The sequence below is a fragment of the Canis aureus genome, chromosome 28, assembly GCF_053574225.1.
Source record: "Canis aureus isolate CA01 chromosome 28, VMU_Caureus_v.1.0, whole genome shotgun sequence".
Taxonomy (NCBI): domain Eukaryota; kingdom Metazoa; phylum Chordata; class Mammalia; order Carnivora; family Canidae; genus Canis; species Canis aureus.
Window position 1 is genome coordinate 26,412,698 of NC_135638.1, and position 17,339 is coordinate 26,430,036.

Sequence of the window (17,339 nt, forward strand, 5' to 3'; positions counted from 1 at the left end):
ATTTTGAAATTAGAAGTCTTGAAACCAATATTGAATGTAATATGAATAAAGATAGGTATTTTAGAGTAATTGAGAAATCTCCAGCTTGATAACTGGGACTCTGTCATAAGTGTACAATTTTAAATTGAATTCTGAGTATTCTTCATAAAAATAATTTTAGACTTGTAGAGTTGATAAAATACTAAAAAGATGTCCATGCTAGCATAGAGAAGGATGAAGCCACAAAATACCTGACCATATAGTCCTGTCACTGGATGTATTAATTGCTCTCACTTGTCTGGCAAGGAGGACCGTTTGTCATCTTCCAGTCTCAGTTCTTAAATTTTTCACGTATTATTCAAGTCCATAAGGTAAAATGAATTTAGATTGTGTATACATGTATAATTTTCTTTCTCTTCTCCCTCTCTTTGCCAGATTTCTCTCCTCATCACGTACTCCTCAATCCCTTGAACTTTAAATCATACTATTAAAGATGTACAATTAAGATTCCAATAGGCAGATTTACTTCTCTTTTCTTAAAGGAGTCTTCTGTGACTTCTTTCATGCTCGGAATTCCTCCCTCAACTTCTAAGATATTGAGCCATCCATAGTCTTCACCTTTCTCTGGGTGTTTAGTTTGTTTTTGCCTCTTTGACTAATTCTTATTCATCTTCTTAAGCCCAAGTGTTCTCCTGTGCCCCATTTTTGCTCTTCTTCCTTTCTTCCCTCTTTAATTTACCTTGTGTGTCTGTCTCAGCTCCATTCTACTCTGGTACAATTTTTTCCCCAATAGGGTGTGGTCTTTTCCTCTTTTTTTTTTTTTTTTTTTTGGTGGAGGATGCGGGCATCGAGGTCTTTTCCTCTTTACTGTCTATGTCTCTCTCCACAAACATATTTGAGATTCTGCTCTCCTGAAAACAGAACTTTATTTTTTTGTAAATTTATTTTTTATTGGTGTGCAATTTGCCAACATATAAAATAACACCCAGTGCTCATCCCATCAAGTGCCCCCCTCAGTGCCCGTCACCCAGTTACCCCCACCCCCCGCCCACCTTCCCTTCCCCCACCCCTAGTTCGTTTCCCAGAGTTAGGAGTCTCTAATGTCTGTCTCCCTTTCTGATATTTCCCACTCATTTTTTCTCCTTTCCCCTTTATTCCCTGTCACTATTTTTTATATTCCCCAAATGAATGAGACCATATAATGTTTGTCCTTCTCCAGTTGACTTATTTCACTCAGCATAATACCCTCCAGTTCCATCCATGTCGAAGCAAATGGTGGGTATTTGTCGTTTCTAATGGCTGAGTAATATTCCATTATATACATAAACCACATCATCTTTATCCATTCATCTTTCGATGGACACCGAGGCTCCTTCCACAGTTTAGCTATTGTGGACATTGCTGCTATAAACACTGGAGTGCAGGTGTCCCGGTGTTTCATTGCATTTGTATCTTTGGGGTAAATCCCCAGCAGTGCAATTGCTGGGTCATAGGGCAGATCTATTTTTAACTCTTTGAGGAACCTCCACACAGTTTTCCAGAGTGGCTGCACCAGTTCACATTCCCACCAAGAGTACAGGAGGGTTTCCCTTTCTCCACATCCTCTCCAATGTTTGTGGTTTCCTGCCTTGTTAATTTTCCCCATTCTCACTGGTCTGAAGTGGCATCTCATTGTGGTTTTGATTTGTATTTCCCTGATGGCAAGTGATGCGGAGCATTTTCTCATGTGCTTGTGAAAACAGAACTTTAAACTCATATATTTTTTTAACTCTATAGAACATCTCCATATAAATGTATTATGGGCACCTCACATTTAATCAAGCAGAGGCACATAGGTAGAGGCAGGGAGGCAAGCTAAGAAGCGAATACAGGAACAAAACTTATGTGTTCCCAAGGCTCTTCATTTTTCAGTCTTTTGCCATCTCAGAGCACATAACTCTCCATTCTTCTGGTTGTCAGATCAGAAACTTACAGATCTTTTTGATTCTTATTTTTGGTCTACTCCATGTTTGCTTCATCAGCACATTCTCTTGGCTGATATCCAGAATTTCACCACCCTCATGCTGTTACTACCAAGATCTAAGCCACGGTTATTTTTTTGTTGTTGTTGTTAATTTATTTGTTAATTATAGTCGCATTGTTGTACATTAGATCTCCAGAACTTATCCTGCATAACTGACACTTGTTTCCCCTTGAACTTCGTCCCATGTCTGCCCCCCACCAAGCCATAGTTATTGTTTCATTTCTTGCACTCGCTTCTTAGCTACCTAAGAAGCTACCTACCTGCCTCTGCTTGATTAGTCTATGTGGCCAAAGTGAACCTTTTGAAACATAAGTTAAATCAATCTCACTCCTCCATTCAGAATCTTTTGATGGTTTTCTGTCTTAGATGAATGGCCAGAGCTATCATGATGGTCCACGAAGGTCCATCATCAAGTGGCCCTCTCTGACCTTACTTCTCCCTCACCTCACTCTAGCCATACTGGCCTCTGCTTGAAGTTGAGCATGCCTAGCATGCCCTCTATCTCAGGGTATTTTATTGGTTCTTTCTTTTGCCCGGAAACCTCTTCCTCTAGATAGCCACATGGCTCACTGCCTCACTTCTTTCAGGCCTCTGCTCAGATGCCTCCTTTTCAGTAAAGTCTTCTCTGACCATGCTACTGCGTCTGTCCTCCTCTACTTCTCCCCCACCCATTCCTCTTTGCTTGCTTTAATTATCTCCTGGTTACTTATTACCATCTTCCATAGAATGAATTCTTTTTAAGATTTTGTTTATTTGACAGAGCACAAGCAGGGGGGAGCAGCAGAGGAAGAGGGAGAAGCAGGCTCCCAACTGAGCAGGGAGCCCAGGATCATGATCTGGGCTGAAGACAGATGCTTAACTGACTGAGCCACCCAGGCCTCCTCCATAGAATGAAATTCTTATTTGTATATTATTTGTCTCCATGAAATGATAAGCTTCGTGCAGACAGGGACTTTATGTGTCTTGTTCATTGCTGTATTTGCAGTGCCTGATGTGTAGTGGGTGTTCAGTAAGAATTTGTTGCAGGGAAAAGGAAACCCCACATGAGAGAGTTGATAAATCATTGTGGAATGACACCATGAAGGAGATGATGGCTTGCCTTAGAGAAACAAAATGTGAGCAAGAAGGCCTTGCAGAATTCAGGGGCACAGGGGCAGGGACTGAAGACCTAAAGGTTATGAACTTGGAGGCTCTGAGAGTATAGTGGGGAAAGTGCTGTCTTTGGAGTCCAAAGAGCTAGGTTTAAATCCTGACTCACCCTTTACACTAGCTTCGTGGCACAGGCAGGCTACTTAACTTCTCAAAGTCTCTGATTCTTCATCTGTAAAATGGGGACTAAGATTCCTACCTCTCAGAGTTGCTTAGAGAGTTAAATAAAATAGTGCCTATAAGACACAAAAAGAATGTCTAGTACATGGTTATGGTGGTTATTTTGTTGTGTAGAGAAGTGATCTGAAAGTCATATGAATACATGTAGAAACAATACTGAGCTTATAAAGGCCAAAGTTTAAGACCCAACTGAAGGCCGTGTGTGTGTGTGTGTGTGTGTGTGTATACACACCCCCACACACACCCACACACACACAAAATCAGTGAGAAAAGAGAAGATCAATCAAATTGAACATTTAAGGCACAATCTTTTAACATTTTATTTTTCTGTACATTTATAAACATTTTTTTAATTTTTTAATATATTTTTAAAAAATATTTATTTATTTATGATAGCCAGAGAGAGAGAGAGAGAGAGAGAGAGGCAGAGACACAGGCAGAGGGAGAAGCAGGCTCCATGCACCGGGAGATTCGATCGTGGGATTCGATCGTGGGTCTCCAGGATCGCGCCCTGGGCCAAAGGCAGGCGCCAAACCGCTGCGCCACCCAGGGATCCCACGTTTATAAAATTGTGCTTGAGAATGGGTCATGTAATTTCTTTCATATTTCTGACAGTATGGTGCTAGGCACAGGGTAGACCCTTAATATCTTCCTCTCTGGATTTTAGTTTTGTGCTGAGGATTTTTTTTAACTAAATGTGAATATTAGATATTAGGTTGGAGGAACACCTGGGTGGCTCAGTGGTTAAGCATCTGCTTTTGGCTCAGGTTGTGATCTGGAGGTCCTGGGATTGAGTCCCACATTGGGCTCCCCACAGGAAGTCTGCTCCTCCGTCAGCCTATGTCTCTGCCTCTCTCTCTGTGTCTCTCATTTTTTTTTCTCTTAAAAAAAAAAAGATATTAGTTTGGATTGTCATATATTTGTCATGTTTCTGAATGCTAACTTTAAAAGTTAGATTGTAATTATTGTTATTATTATTATTATTATTATAGAGGTAGATTTAAAAAAAGCTTATCTAGCCTAACAATTCAGTACTGAAAATTTATAAATCCCTTCAAATAAATTAGCTCTTAACTACTTATTCCATATATATATCATTAGTGAACCAGTACTTATGAGTATGATACCATTAAACCTTCATTGCTTATGGGAGCTTCTTCCCAAAATGGCAGCCTTCTAAGCTTATGTTTTATACTTCATTTTGTCCAGGAGATGTACGCGTAAGGAGTCGAGCAGGATTTGAATCAGAAAGAAGAGGTTCTCATCCATATATTGATTTTCGTATTTTTCATGGTAAGTGTTGGCATATACAGTATTTCTCTTAGGCTTTTGGTAACCTTCAGATTTTTAGAAAAATACAAAGGAAAAAGAAAAAAGTTATGTTTGAAATGTTTTAAAAACATTGGGTCATGATAAATGACACATTATTTTAGATAATGTTAGTAAATGCTTAGAGGCAATTAGAATTGTAAAGTATAAAATATGAAAGCTGATACAATTTTTCTTCTCCTTTCCAATTGAAATGTGACATTACTTTGGTACATTTTTTCTCTTCCTGATACATATATGTGCAAAATGTTTAAAGTTGTTGTATTCCATGTGTTTTGTCTTCACTACTCTAGATAAAATGTTTTTGTGCAAATGACATAAGAGATTTTCATAGTTAAAAAGGTGTATCTTGGCTTATTTGAAAATATACCACCACCTTTAAAGATATTTCATAGAATGCATATTTTGAAAACAAACATTGTGTGAGTTTGGCCCATAAAGGAGAAAATGGGAAAAAGAGAACTTAAACAGTAAGCACATTACCTGTTTTTGGAGGAGCACCACTTTTGGTAATGTTGGATAAATCATTTGGATTAACACTCCAGTTTAAAAAAACTAGAAAGACTGGACAAAATATGGAAAACATGTATTTGAGTATATCAGAATGCTGTTAAGGCAGAGATGAACCTGGTATTTGGGCTACTTTCCCCCTTAGTAGCATCTGCTGATTCTGGGAAAGATGGATGAAAGCTGAGCAGAATTTCTGATGGACACTTAAAATTAGAAAAACAAAAATAGCTGTTGATACCCCACCAAAGTTGGGGCACTGGTCCTGGTAAACCTTCTGTGCTCTAATTGGAACCCCAAAGTTCTTTACCTTAGGAAATCCTCGCTGTAAAACGTCTCAATCAGTGATTAGATCAAGATGATCTGTACCTTCAGAACCTCTAGCGACGTACTTGAAGTAAATGTTAATCCTCTTTGAAGAAAGGTAGTAACATTACCCTAAGTCTCAAATCACCTCTAAATTTTTCATATGCATATTAAGCACTGAATTAAAAATAAAAAAGGCAGGGAACCCAGGTGGCTCAGTGGTTTAGCGCGCCACCTTTGGCCCAGGGCGTGATCCTGAAGACCCGGATGGAGTCCCATGTCGGGCTCCCTGCATGGAGCCTGCTTCTCCCTCTGCCTGTGTCTCTGCCTCTCTCTCTTGCTCTCTGTGTGTCTCTCATGACTAAATAAATAAAATCTTTAAAAAATAAAAAAAAGGCGAAAGGAGATAAGAGTGTGATCAAAAATGAAAAGGAAACAACAGTAGAAACAGCCACAGGAAATTCTAATGATGGAATTATTTTACGTGAGCTTCAAAATAACATAATTATGCTGATGGAGGAAAAAAGACAGGATTGAAAATTTCAGTAGAGGACTGCAAATTGTAAAAAAAAATTTTTTTTTAAAGTCAAATGAATACTTAAGACTAAAAATAACATACTTTAATAAGAACTCATTGGCGTTGGTTTTAACAGCAAATAAGACCAAAATACAGAGAGAATTAGTGGATTAGAACATTAGGTCATAAGGAAACAATTTAGAATGAAACACAATGAAGCAAGAGGTAGAAAATACAGAAAAGACATGTGGAATGTGTTCCAGTTATCTATTGCTCTGTATCTGTCAAGAATTGTGAAGAATCTAAGATTTTACGTATAAATTAACAAGTTAGCCTGTTACTGCATCTTGGATGCTGGCAGAAGAGAGAAAGCTCCTGGGAAAGACATAGAGGACTTTATTATTCATGGCACAGCCAGCAACTTGAATGTATATTGTGTCAATTCTTCTAGCCCCACACATCCACAGTGGCAACGTAGAGGATTTTATGTGGATACTATGCACACAGTGGATTTGTGTTATATCAGGGAGCTTGGGGAACATACTGCTATTTGTTCCAGCAAAAGATGTACTTATCCTTCCAGGTTGCTAGCTGCAAACACAACCCTGAGAAATGGCCCAGGTAAGGATTGGTCGGGGCTTGGCATTCTTGGCACACCCAACCAGAACATGCAGGGACACTCAGGAGTGTCCACTATGAAGGATTACCTCTTCCAATAGTGACAAATGACTCCAAAACATACTGGCATAAAACAACTGTTTTTTATGTTCATGATTCTGAGGGTCAGGATTTAGTTAGTATATCAGGTTTGATTTGCCTGTGTCCCACAATGTTCTGATCTTCAACAGGGGTGGCTCCACTAGGTCCATATGTCTGGGACCTTGCTTCTTCTCCACATGTCCTCCTCTGGGGCTGGAACATCTAAGATGACCTCTGCGCTCTTATATCTGGTGCCAGGGTAGGGTGGCTGGAATTTCTGGAGCTGGCCAACGTTTTTCTTACCATAAATGGCAGTCTTAGGGTAGTTGGACTTCTTCCATGGCAGCTGCTGCCTTCCCCTAGAGCAAGCATTCCAAGAGAGGAAGTATGGGAACACCTGGTCTCTGACGACGAGGGCATGGACACTGTCACAGCATCACATTTTCATATTCTGATGATGAGCTGTGTCACATAGCTTGTCCAGATTCATGCAAGAGGACATTGATCCCACTTGTCAAAGGGAGTAAGGTAAAAAAAAAAATTTTTTTTAATTTATTCATGAGAGAGACAGAGAGAGTGAGAGGCAGAGACATAGGCAGAGGGAGAAGCAGGCTCCCTGCAGGGAGCCTGATGTGGGACTTGATCCTAGGACCCCAGGATCATGATCTGAACCAAAGGCAGATGCTCAATAACTGAGTCACCCAGGCATGCCTGGTCAAAAAAATGTTTAATCTTCTATCCTTAATCTGGCACAAAATGTGTTGAAAGTCATTAGGGTCCCAGGAAAGGAATGGGAAATTATAGCAGAAGTAGTCCTTGGAAAGATAATACCAAGATATCTCTAAAGCTTAATAAAGCACATTAAGGTACAGATTCAAGAAGCATTATGAATCTTAAGTACAGAAGCATTAAAAGAAAATCACAATATATTAGCAATATAATAAAACTGAAAACTGAAATCAGAAAGGATTTTTTTTTTTGAAACAAAATAAATGAGGAAAGGAGTGGGGTAAAGGGAGTCCAACCAAGAAACAGACTTTTAATTCTGGAGAACAATCTGATGATTACCAGAGGGGGAAGTGGGTGGGGAAATGGGTGAAACAGGTGATGGGGTTCAAGGAGGGCACTTACTGTGATGAGCACCAGGTGACGTATGGAAGTGTTGAATCACTATATTGTACACTTGAAACTAATATTATATGGTATGTTAACTAACGAATTTAAGTAAAAACTTAAAAATATATGGGGCATTCTAAACATGAGAATAAACTCTTTTCTAAAATGGAAAAGTAAAATAAATAAATTAATTTTTAAAAGTAGTGAGAAAGAAAATTACCTTCAAAGAAACAGCTATAAGATTGCCAGAAACAGATTCTATTTTGTTTTCTACAGAAACTAAGAAGCTAGAAGATAAAGGGAAAGATAGGTTCAAAGTGATGGAAAAAAATAAATGTCAAACTAAAATTTCACCCATAAACTCTTCTAGAGGAGAAAAGGAAAGGACTTCACAACTTACTGTGTAAAGCCAGCATAATCTTGATATAAAACTTGACAAGGATATTACAAGAATAGAAAATTATAGCCACTATCACTCACAAATATAGAGGAAACATCCTAAGTAACATACTATCAAATCTGCCATTTATAGGAAAAAATATATTTTGACCCAATTTCTGTTTTCCCAGAAATGTAAGATTGGCTTAACATTAAAAAACCAGTCATTGTAATTCACCATATTAATAGAAAAAGGAAAAAATAGAATAAAGGAGAAAAGTCATGGAAAGACCAATATATAAAGGTACCGTTTATCACCTTTCTTATTCAGTACTTTTTTTGGAGTTTAGCCAGTATAGTAATTCAAAGAAAAGAAACAAGATAAAAGGATTGAGAAAGAAGTGTCATTATATATGGATGATGTGATTGTGTACTAAGAAAACTATGAGGAGTAGCAAATGAATTTAGCAAGTTTGCTTGGTTTTATTTTCTATAAAGCAGAATTGACAGAAATTGAAATAACATAATTTAAATTTACATCAATGAAAGATGAAATACATAAGCATCAGTCTAATAAAAGATGTGTAGGACTCTGCATAGAAAACTACATAGAGGAAAAAAAAAAGAAAGAAAGAAAACTGCAAAAAAAAAAAAAAAAAAGAAAGAAAACTGCATAGAGGAACACCTGAGTGGCTCAGTGGTCGAGTGTCTGCCATTGGCTCAGGTCGTGATCCTGGGGTCCCACATCGGGCTCCCCATGGAGAGCCTGCTTCTCCCTCTGCCTATGTCTCTGTGTGTGTGTGTGTATGTGTGTGTCTCATGCATAAATAAAGTCTTAAAAAAAAAAAAGAAAACTGCATAGAAAAAAAGATACTACAGAGGAAAAGAAGACCTAAACAAATGGGAATACATACTATTGTTCATAGATTGGAAGATTCAATATTTTAAAGATGTTAGTTTCTCTTGAATTGACCTATAGGTTTAATGAAATCACAAAAAAAGTCCAAGCATTTTTTTTTCTCCCTTTGGTAGAATTGAGATGCTGATTGTAGAACCTATATAAAAATTGAAAAAGCCCAGGGGTTGCCTGGCTGGCTCAATGGAGCACGTGACCCTTGATCTCAAGGTTGTGAGTTCGATCTTTGTGTTGAGTGCAGAAATCACTTTTAAAAAAACTAAAGAAAGGAAGGAAGAAAGAAAAGAACCCAAATTAGTCAAGACAATCAGAAAAATAGGAACCATATTATAGAAATTACTCTTCCCAGAGGTGCCTGGGTGGTTCATTTGGTTAAGTGTCTGGTGTGACTCTTGACCTCAGCTCAGGTCTTGATCTCAGTCAGGGTCATGAGTTCAAGGCCCATGCTGAGCGTGGAGCCTACTTTAAAAAAAAAAGTTACTCTCAAATATAAAGACTTACCATAAACTATAGTTATAATTTTGAATTAGAGTGATACTGGATCAAAGCCTGACAAATAGGATAATAAAACATTGTAAAGTTCAGAAACAGATTCACACATATTGTGGGTGTTTGATTTGTGACAAATATGGTAATGCATTATGGAAAAGATTATCTTCTAAATAAATGGTGCTGAATCAGTTGGCTACCTATGCAGAGAAAAAAATGAATCTTGACCTTTAGTAGTAAAAAAATCAAATTTGGGTATATTTAATGTTCCAAATTATACTGGTAAGTCAGATAAGATGAGGAATAAGAATTGATTTTTTGATGAGGTGGTTATGGGGAAAGCCTGATTATTGAATGAATATAAGCGAGAACAAGGAGATAGATATAGCAAGTACAGACAACTTAAAGACTTTCAATGCAAAGAAGAGAGGCAGCTGATAGGGCTAGAAGGATCACTAAAGCTGGCAATTAATAACCAATTAAGTTCTGATATAAGTACTTCTTTTTTTTTTAAATTTTTATTTATTTATGATAGTCACACAGAGAGAGAGAGAGAGAGAGAGAGGCAGAGACAAAGGCAGAGGGACAAGCAGGCTCCATGCACCGGGAGCCCGACGTGGGATTCAAACCCAGGTCTCCAGGATCGCGCCCTGGGCCAAAGGCAGGCGCCAAACCGCTGCGCCACCCAGGGATCCCTGATATAAGTACTTCTTGAGTCAAAGAGGAGATGGAAACTGATTTTGAAGACTTTTATTTTTTTTCTTAAGATTTTATTTATTCATGAGAGACACGGGGCAGGCGGGGGGTTGGGGTTGCTGGTGGCAGAGACACAGGCAGAGGGAGAAGCAGGCTCCATGCAGGGAGCCTGACATGGGACTCATCCCAGGTCTCCAGGATCAGGCCTTGGGCTGAAGGGTGACGCTAAACGCTGAGCCACCCAGGCTGCCCAATTTTGCAGACTTTTAAAAAGTGATGAATAAAGATTACATATAAAAACCTGTGAAAATTCAAGTGAAATCTGGTTAAAACAGTGATACAGGAAAATTCATAGCATTAAAAATACCTATGTTAATAAATAGGAAAAAATGAAATAAGTGAATTAAATAGTCAAGTTCAAGAAGAAAAAGAATAAGAAAGTATACCTAAGAAAAGATGAAGGTAGCAATTAGTGAAGATAAAAAACAGAAATTAATGAGTTTAAAAAACAAAATAAAAATAAACTAAGAACTGGTTCTTTACAACAAAATAGATAAACTGCTGGCTGACTTAATCAGTGATTAAATTAAGCTAAGTTGAATACTTAAAAACTAAGGAGGAGTGGGAGATTCTCATAGGAACAAGGGAAATTAAAGAATAAAAATAGACTACTTATTCTTATTAATTTTTTGTTTATGAAAATGTTTTTAAATAGAAGTGTTATTTATGTTAACATGGGTCTATTATATTTTTAACAAAACTTTATTTTCTAGAGCATTCTTAGGTTGAGAGTAAAATTAAGAGGAAGTACAAGGATATCTCCATATCCCCATACCACAAATGCATAGCCTCTTCTATTATCAACATCACCAAGCAGTGGGATATATTTGTTACAATTGGTGAACCTACATTGACAATTCATAATCCCCAAAGTCTATAGTTTACATTAGGGTTCATTCCAAGTGTTGTACATTCTGTGGGTTTGGACAGAGTATTTTCACTGCCCTAAAAATCCTTTGTGCTCCACCTCTTCATCCCTTCATAGCTTTTTGCCTTTTCCAGAATATCATATGGTTAGAATCATACTGTCGGTAGCTTTTTCAGATTGGCTTCTTTCACATGGATAATATGCATTTTAGATTACTCCTTATCTTTTCATGACTTGATAACTCATTTCTCTTTAGCACTAAATAATATTCCATTGTCTGAATGTACCACAGCTTATTTATCCTTTTACCTAGTGAAGGACATCTTGGTTGCTTCCAGGTTTTGGCACTTATGAATAAAGCTGCTACAAACATCCATGTGCAGGTTTTTGTGTGGATGTAAGTTTTTTACTTCTTTGGGTAAATACCAAGGAGTGTGATTGCTGGATTATATGGCAGAAAGTATGTTTGGTTTTGTCAGAAACTACCAAACTGTCTTCCAAAGTGGCTGTACCATTTTGTATGAGGAATGAGGGGGGAATTTCTGTTACTCCACATTCACATCAACATTTGGTATGGTGAGTATTTTGGATTTTAGCCATCCTAATCAGTATGTAGTGGTATCTTGTTTTAATTTGAAATTCCCTGTGGATCATCTTTTCATATGCTTATTTGCCATCTGTGTATCTTCTTTGATGAGGTATCTGCTAAGGTTTTAGCCTATTTTTTAATCAAATTGTTTTCTTATAGAATTTTGAGTTATTTGGGCACTTTGGATAATAGTCCTTTATCAGATGTGACGTTTGCAAATATCTTCTTCCATTCTGTGGCTCGTCTTCTCATTCTTTTGACTCACTATCTTTTGCAGAGCAGAAGTTTTTAATTTTAATGAAGTTCATCTAAAACCATTTTCTTTCACGGATCATACATGTCTTTGGTGTGATTTCTTTCTTTTTTTTTTTTTTTTTTAAAGATTTTATTTATTTATTCATGAGACACACAAAGAGAGAGGCAGAGACAGAGGCAGAGGGAAAAGCAGGTTCCATGCAGGGAGCCCAACATGGGACTTGATCCGGGGACTGCAGGATCACACCCTGAGCTGAAGGCAGATGCCCAACCACTGAGCCACACAGGCGCCCCTTTAGTGTGATTTCTGAAAAGGCATTTTCTTCTCTGGGTTGTCTAGATTTTCTCCGGTGTTATCTTCTAGGAGTACTGTGGTTTTGTATTTTATATTTATGTCTATGATCCATTTTGAATTAGTTTAGGTCTATGATCCATTTGAATTTTTTGCATGTGGATGTCCAGTTGTTCCAGCACGTTTTGTTTAAGAGACTATCTTTGCTCCAATGTATTGACTGTGCTCCTTTGTCAATGATCACTTAGCTATATTTATGTGGGTTTATTTCTGGGCTTTCTGCTTTGTTTTACTGATCTATTGGTCTCTTCTTTTGCCAGTACCATACTGTCTTGATTTTTGTAGCTTTATAGTAAATCTGGAAGTCGGGTCGTATCAGTCTTCCAACTTAGTTTTTCTCCTTCAATAATGACTTGGCTAGCCTGGGTCTTTTGCCTCTCAGTGTAAACCTTATAATCAACTTGTTGATATCCATAAGGTAACTTACTGGGATTTTGATTGGGATTGCATTGAAACCGTGGATCAAGTTGGAAAGAACTGACATCTTGACGATACTGAATCTTCCTATCCATGAACATGGAATATCTCTTATTTAGTTCTTTTTTGATTTCTTTCATCCCAGTTTTATAGTTTTCTTCATATAGGTCTTATACATATTTTATTAAATTTATATCCAAGTATTTCACTTTAGAGGGTGCTAACATAAATGATATTTTGTTTTTAATTTCAAATACCATTGTTTATTTCTGGTATATAGGGAAGCAATTAACTTTTCTTTATTAACCTGTATCCTGCAATCTTGCTATACTAATTGTTTAAATTAGTTTTAGGAGGGCTTTTTGTTTATTCTTTTAGATTATCTGTATAGACAATCATGTCATCTGTGAGCAAAGAAAGTTTTGTTTTTTCCCTTCTATTCTGCATGTTTTCTTTTCTTTCTTACTGCATTAGCTAGGACTTCTAACATGATGTTAAAAAGAATGGTGAGAGGGACCTTCTACCTAATTGTAGTGGGAAACTTTCAAGTTTCTTATTAAGTATTTTCCTTGTGGGGTTTTTGTAGACATTCTTTATCAACTTTAAGAACATTCCCTATATTCCTAGTTTACTGCGAATATTTATCATGCATGGGTGTTGGGTTTTGACAAGTGCCTTTTCTGTGTTTATTGGTATGATCATTTTTTTTTTAAGTCTGTTGACTTGTTGGATTACATTAATTGATTTTTTAATGTTGTACCAGCCCTGCATACCTGGGACAAATCCCACATGGTTTTAGTGTATAATTCTTAATACTTTTTTGGGATTTGATTTGCTAATATTGTGAGGATTTTTGCACCTGTATGCATAAGAGATACTGGTCTGTAGTCATCTTTCTTAGAACATCTGTGCCTGGTCTTAGTATTAATGTTGGCCTCAGAGTGAATTAGAAGTATTCCTTTCCTCTGTTTCAGTCTTCTGAAAGAGATTGTGAAGAATTGGTAGAATTTCTTCTTTAAGGGTTCAGCAGAATTTACCAGTGAACCCATCTGGGCCTGATGTTTTCTGTTTTGGAAAGTTATTAATTATTGATTCCATTTCTTAAATATAGGCCTATTCAGATTGTCTGTTTATTCTTGGGCGAGTTTTGGCAGACATTTACTGTGAGAACCTAGTCAGACCACTGGAAGTAAATCTCACAAAATATTAGACTTCCCCACAACTCGGTTTCAGACTTCTCCACACTGAGCTTTCAGAAATTTATCAGTTTGGGATGCCTGGGTGGCTCAGCGGTTTGAGCATCTACCTTTGGTTCAGGGTGTGACCCCGGGTCCAGGGATCGAGTCCCTCATCGGGACCTTCAGAGGGAGCCTGCTTCTCTCTCTGTGCCTCTGCCTCTCTGTGTGTCTCTCATGAATAAATAAATAAAATCTTAAAAAAAAAGAAATTTATTAGTTATAGTTCAGATATCCCTACCCTGGTACTAATTCCCAAGGAGGTTTCTGTTTGTGTCTGTGCTCCAATAAAGTTATTCTCTCTAATCATCTGTTGGTCTCTCCAGTCTTGAGGGCAGTGGTTTGCACCATGTCCTCACCTCTTTTATGGATCCTAGAAGAGTTGTTGATTTTTCAGTCTGTTCAGCTTTTTACTATTGTTAGTGGCAGCTTCCAAACTTCTTATATGTGGATACAGAAACTGGAAGTTCTCTTATGCTATTTTGAAGTGAAATGACAAATAAGTATTTACAGATTTTGTTTTAATTTCCATCATGGTAAATATCAGTAGCTGTAACTCACATAAACTAAAAGTTCTTTGGGGCATTCAGTAATTTTAAAAGTGTGAAGTAGTTGTGAAAATCAGCATGTTTGAGAAAGTTGCACAAGAGTTAACCTCTCTAAAATCGTGAGGTCTAGACATTTCACAAGCAGTTTCTTCTGGATTTTAAGAAGCAAGTATACTCTTACTATAAATGTCTGTAAAAAAAAAAAAGTTCAAAAAAATATTAGCAGAAGGATTCCAACAGCATAAAAGAACAATAATCCAGCCTTAGTGGGCTTATTTTAGAGAGGAACGCAAGCATGACTTAATACCTAGGTTTGACGGGCTCTTTTGTAGCAATATATTTATAACATTGGTTGCTTCTTAGGAGGAAATGAGTGGCTTGAGAAAAAGACAAAGGCATTTTTTGTTGTAGGCCCTTTTGAATTATTGATCCATTGAATGTATTATCATTAAAAAGTTTAAGTAAAATTACTTATAAATATTATAATATACAAAGATTGGCTGTGATAGGGATATCAGTAAAAAGATCAAGTCTAACTATTGACATTATTATAAAGAAAGGTGTACAGATATATTGGAAGTCTCTAGTATAACTCCTTGTATTTCACTGAATTTAGTAAAATTGAGGATTTGAAAAATATAATAGTTATAATGTATCAGTTTTAAATGAGGGACATAATGGGACATTTTGTTGGGACAGGGAAGTTAGGAATGATCAAATTGTTGGAAGTAATTTAGTGGAATAAAAATAGGATGGATACCTTCTAAATCATAACAAACCCAGGAGCAAAGGACAAAATGAGAGCAGACCAAAGATATTGATGATAGTAATAAAGGTAAAGGGATAAATTTTCCTTTTAAGGGATGAAGATGATCAGATTAGGTAAAAAATGAAACCTAATGACAAAGAATGGTTGAAAACAATACGAAGCAGTACCAGGCCTGAAGGTGTTAAGTTGGATTTGGGGGCTTAAACTTAGATCCTGATCTAGTGATTTAGACCCATTGTAGGGACTGTGTGGTATGGTATCTTACAACTCTTGACCTCATTACGCAGATTGTTTATAAAAAGTGACCAATGTCTAAGACTTTAGGTTATAGTTGGAAAATTGATTCACTGTAGAATTGGTCCTGTATTTAACAATATCTCTAAGCCAAACTGATAATGTAATTTGGAGGGTTTTTTTTTTTAATAGAAAAAATGAATCATTTTTTTTCCTACTGGTAGTGTGGGTACTGTTTATCACAGAGCTCAAAATTCTTAAAAGAAAAAAAAATCTTAACCTTGTAGAGTTTGTGAAATGTGATCTAATCAGAGTGTGAGTACATGCTCCTGTTAGCACTAAAACCCCCTGTGAGCCAGCTCTAGGAAACTTCTCTTTGGCCCTGGCGAAGGCATGTATCTACCCTAAAGCAGCTTTCAGGATGAGTTTAAACCTTCAGAGGGGCTAAAGCATTTGAAAGACTTTAGTCATGTGCCTTCTCTTTGATATATAATTAAAAATAACATTTTGTTTTTCACGATGACATAAAACATTGCATGCTGAATTTAAAATAGTTTCTAGATGTTCAGAAACTACTTCTAGATACACGTATTAAATTGATTGAAGTTAGAATTCTATCAACATACGGCTCCTTGACACCTCTTTTGAGCATCTCTGTGGTTGTTAACTTCATCACTCTTAATTTCCCTTTTGTAAAAGTCCTGTCTCTTTCTGCTCTTCCATTGCTTAAATCCAGTCCGTATTAAATTCCATGTATTCTGTAACCGAAAATAGCTGCCGTACTCCTCTTTTATCTCTTATCCTGCTTGATTTCAGACCTTTATCACACCATTGTCTGGTATTATCTTAATCATTGTCCTTTTAGGATTTCTCTCCTGCAATCTGTCCTGTACTCTGTACCCAAAGTTGGATCTTTCTAAAGAGAGGGAAAGCTTAAAATACAGGGAAAATACATAATAACAGGTAAAGACATGTATGCTGTTAGCATATTAATTAAAACTATTTTTTGTCAATAATTTTGTGTTCTATTTGTTGTATCTGTGAGGTACTGATACTTAAGTGCTGGAATAGTTTTGACTGATTTCTAGATTATGATCATCTCCATGTTGACATATTACCTTTACTAATTTATCTGGAAATTAGAAATCCACACTGCAATATCAAGCTGTTATATTAAGATTTTTTATACGTATCGTTTATAATAAACAGTGTTTGGGGTTACAATGTCAAGGTGAGTTCTCCTCAAAAGGGCTGTCCAGGTAGGGAACGATTCCAGATTCCAAAGATAATAAGTAGGACCTCAACAGTAATTTTATCCTGTAGATATTATGGGTTTTTCTGTCTTGAGTTTTTGTCATTTGCATCATCTTTTGTCATAAATCCTTATTCTCTTAAGATCCATAAATTTATCTTCACAATAGGATTTGTGATAGGCCTTCTCATATAGCGAGTCCTGACTTTGAGTTTTTTCAAAAGGGTTTAAAGAAACAACAGGGCAGCCCTGGTGGCTCAGTGGTTTAGCACTGCCTTCAGCCCAGGGTGCGATCCTGGGGACCTGGGATTGAGTCCCATGTCAGGCTCTCTGCATGGAGCCTGCTTCTCCCTCTGCCTGTGTCTGTGCCTGTCTCTCATGAATAAACAAAATATTTTTAAAAAATTAAAAAAAGAAACAACAGAAGAAAATTAATTCAACACAGAAATACCTTAAATGCAGAAACCGTGTTCAGC

The 17,339-nt window shown here is 37.0% G+C and overlaps 1 protein-coding gene across 3 annotated transcripts in view; it reads left to right on the forward strand.

Annotated features, from left to right (window-relative positions):
• The window catches only part of PDE7A (phosphodiesterase 7A), a 115,876-nt gene that overhangs the window by 54,583 nt on the left and 43,954 nt on the right, over positions 1-17,339 (forward strand). For all 3 annotated transcript variants that reach the window (XM_077876751.1, XM_077876753.1, XM_077876752.1), the window contains exon 3: positions 4,541-4,624. In XM_077876751.1, the coding sequence (XP_077732877.1) occupies positions 4,541-4,624 (84 nt within the window). The remainder of the gene's footprint in view (positions 1-4,540; positions 4,625-17,339) is intronic.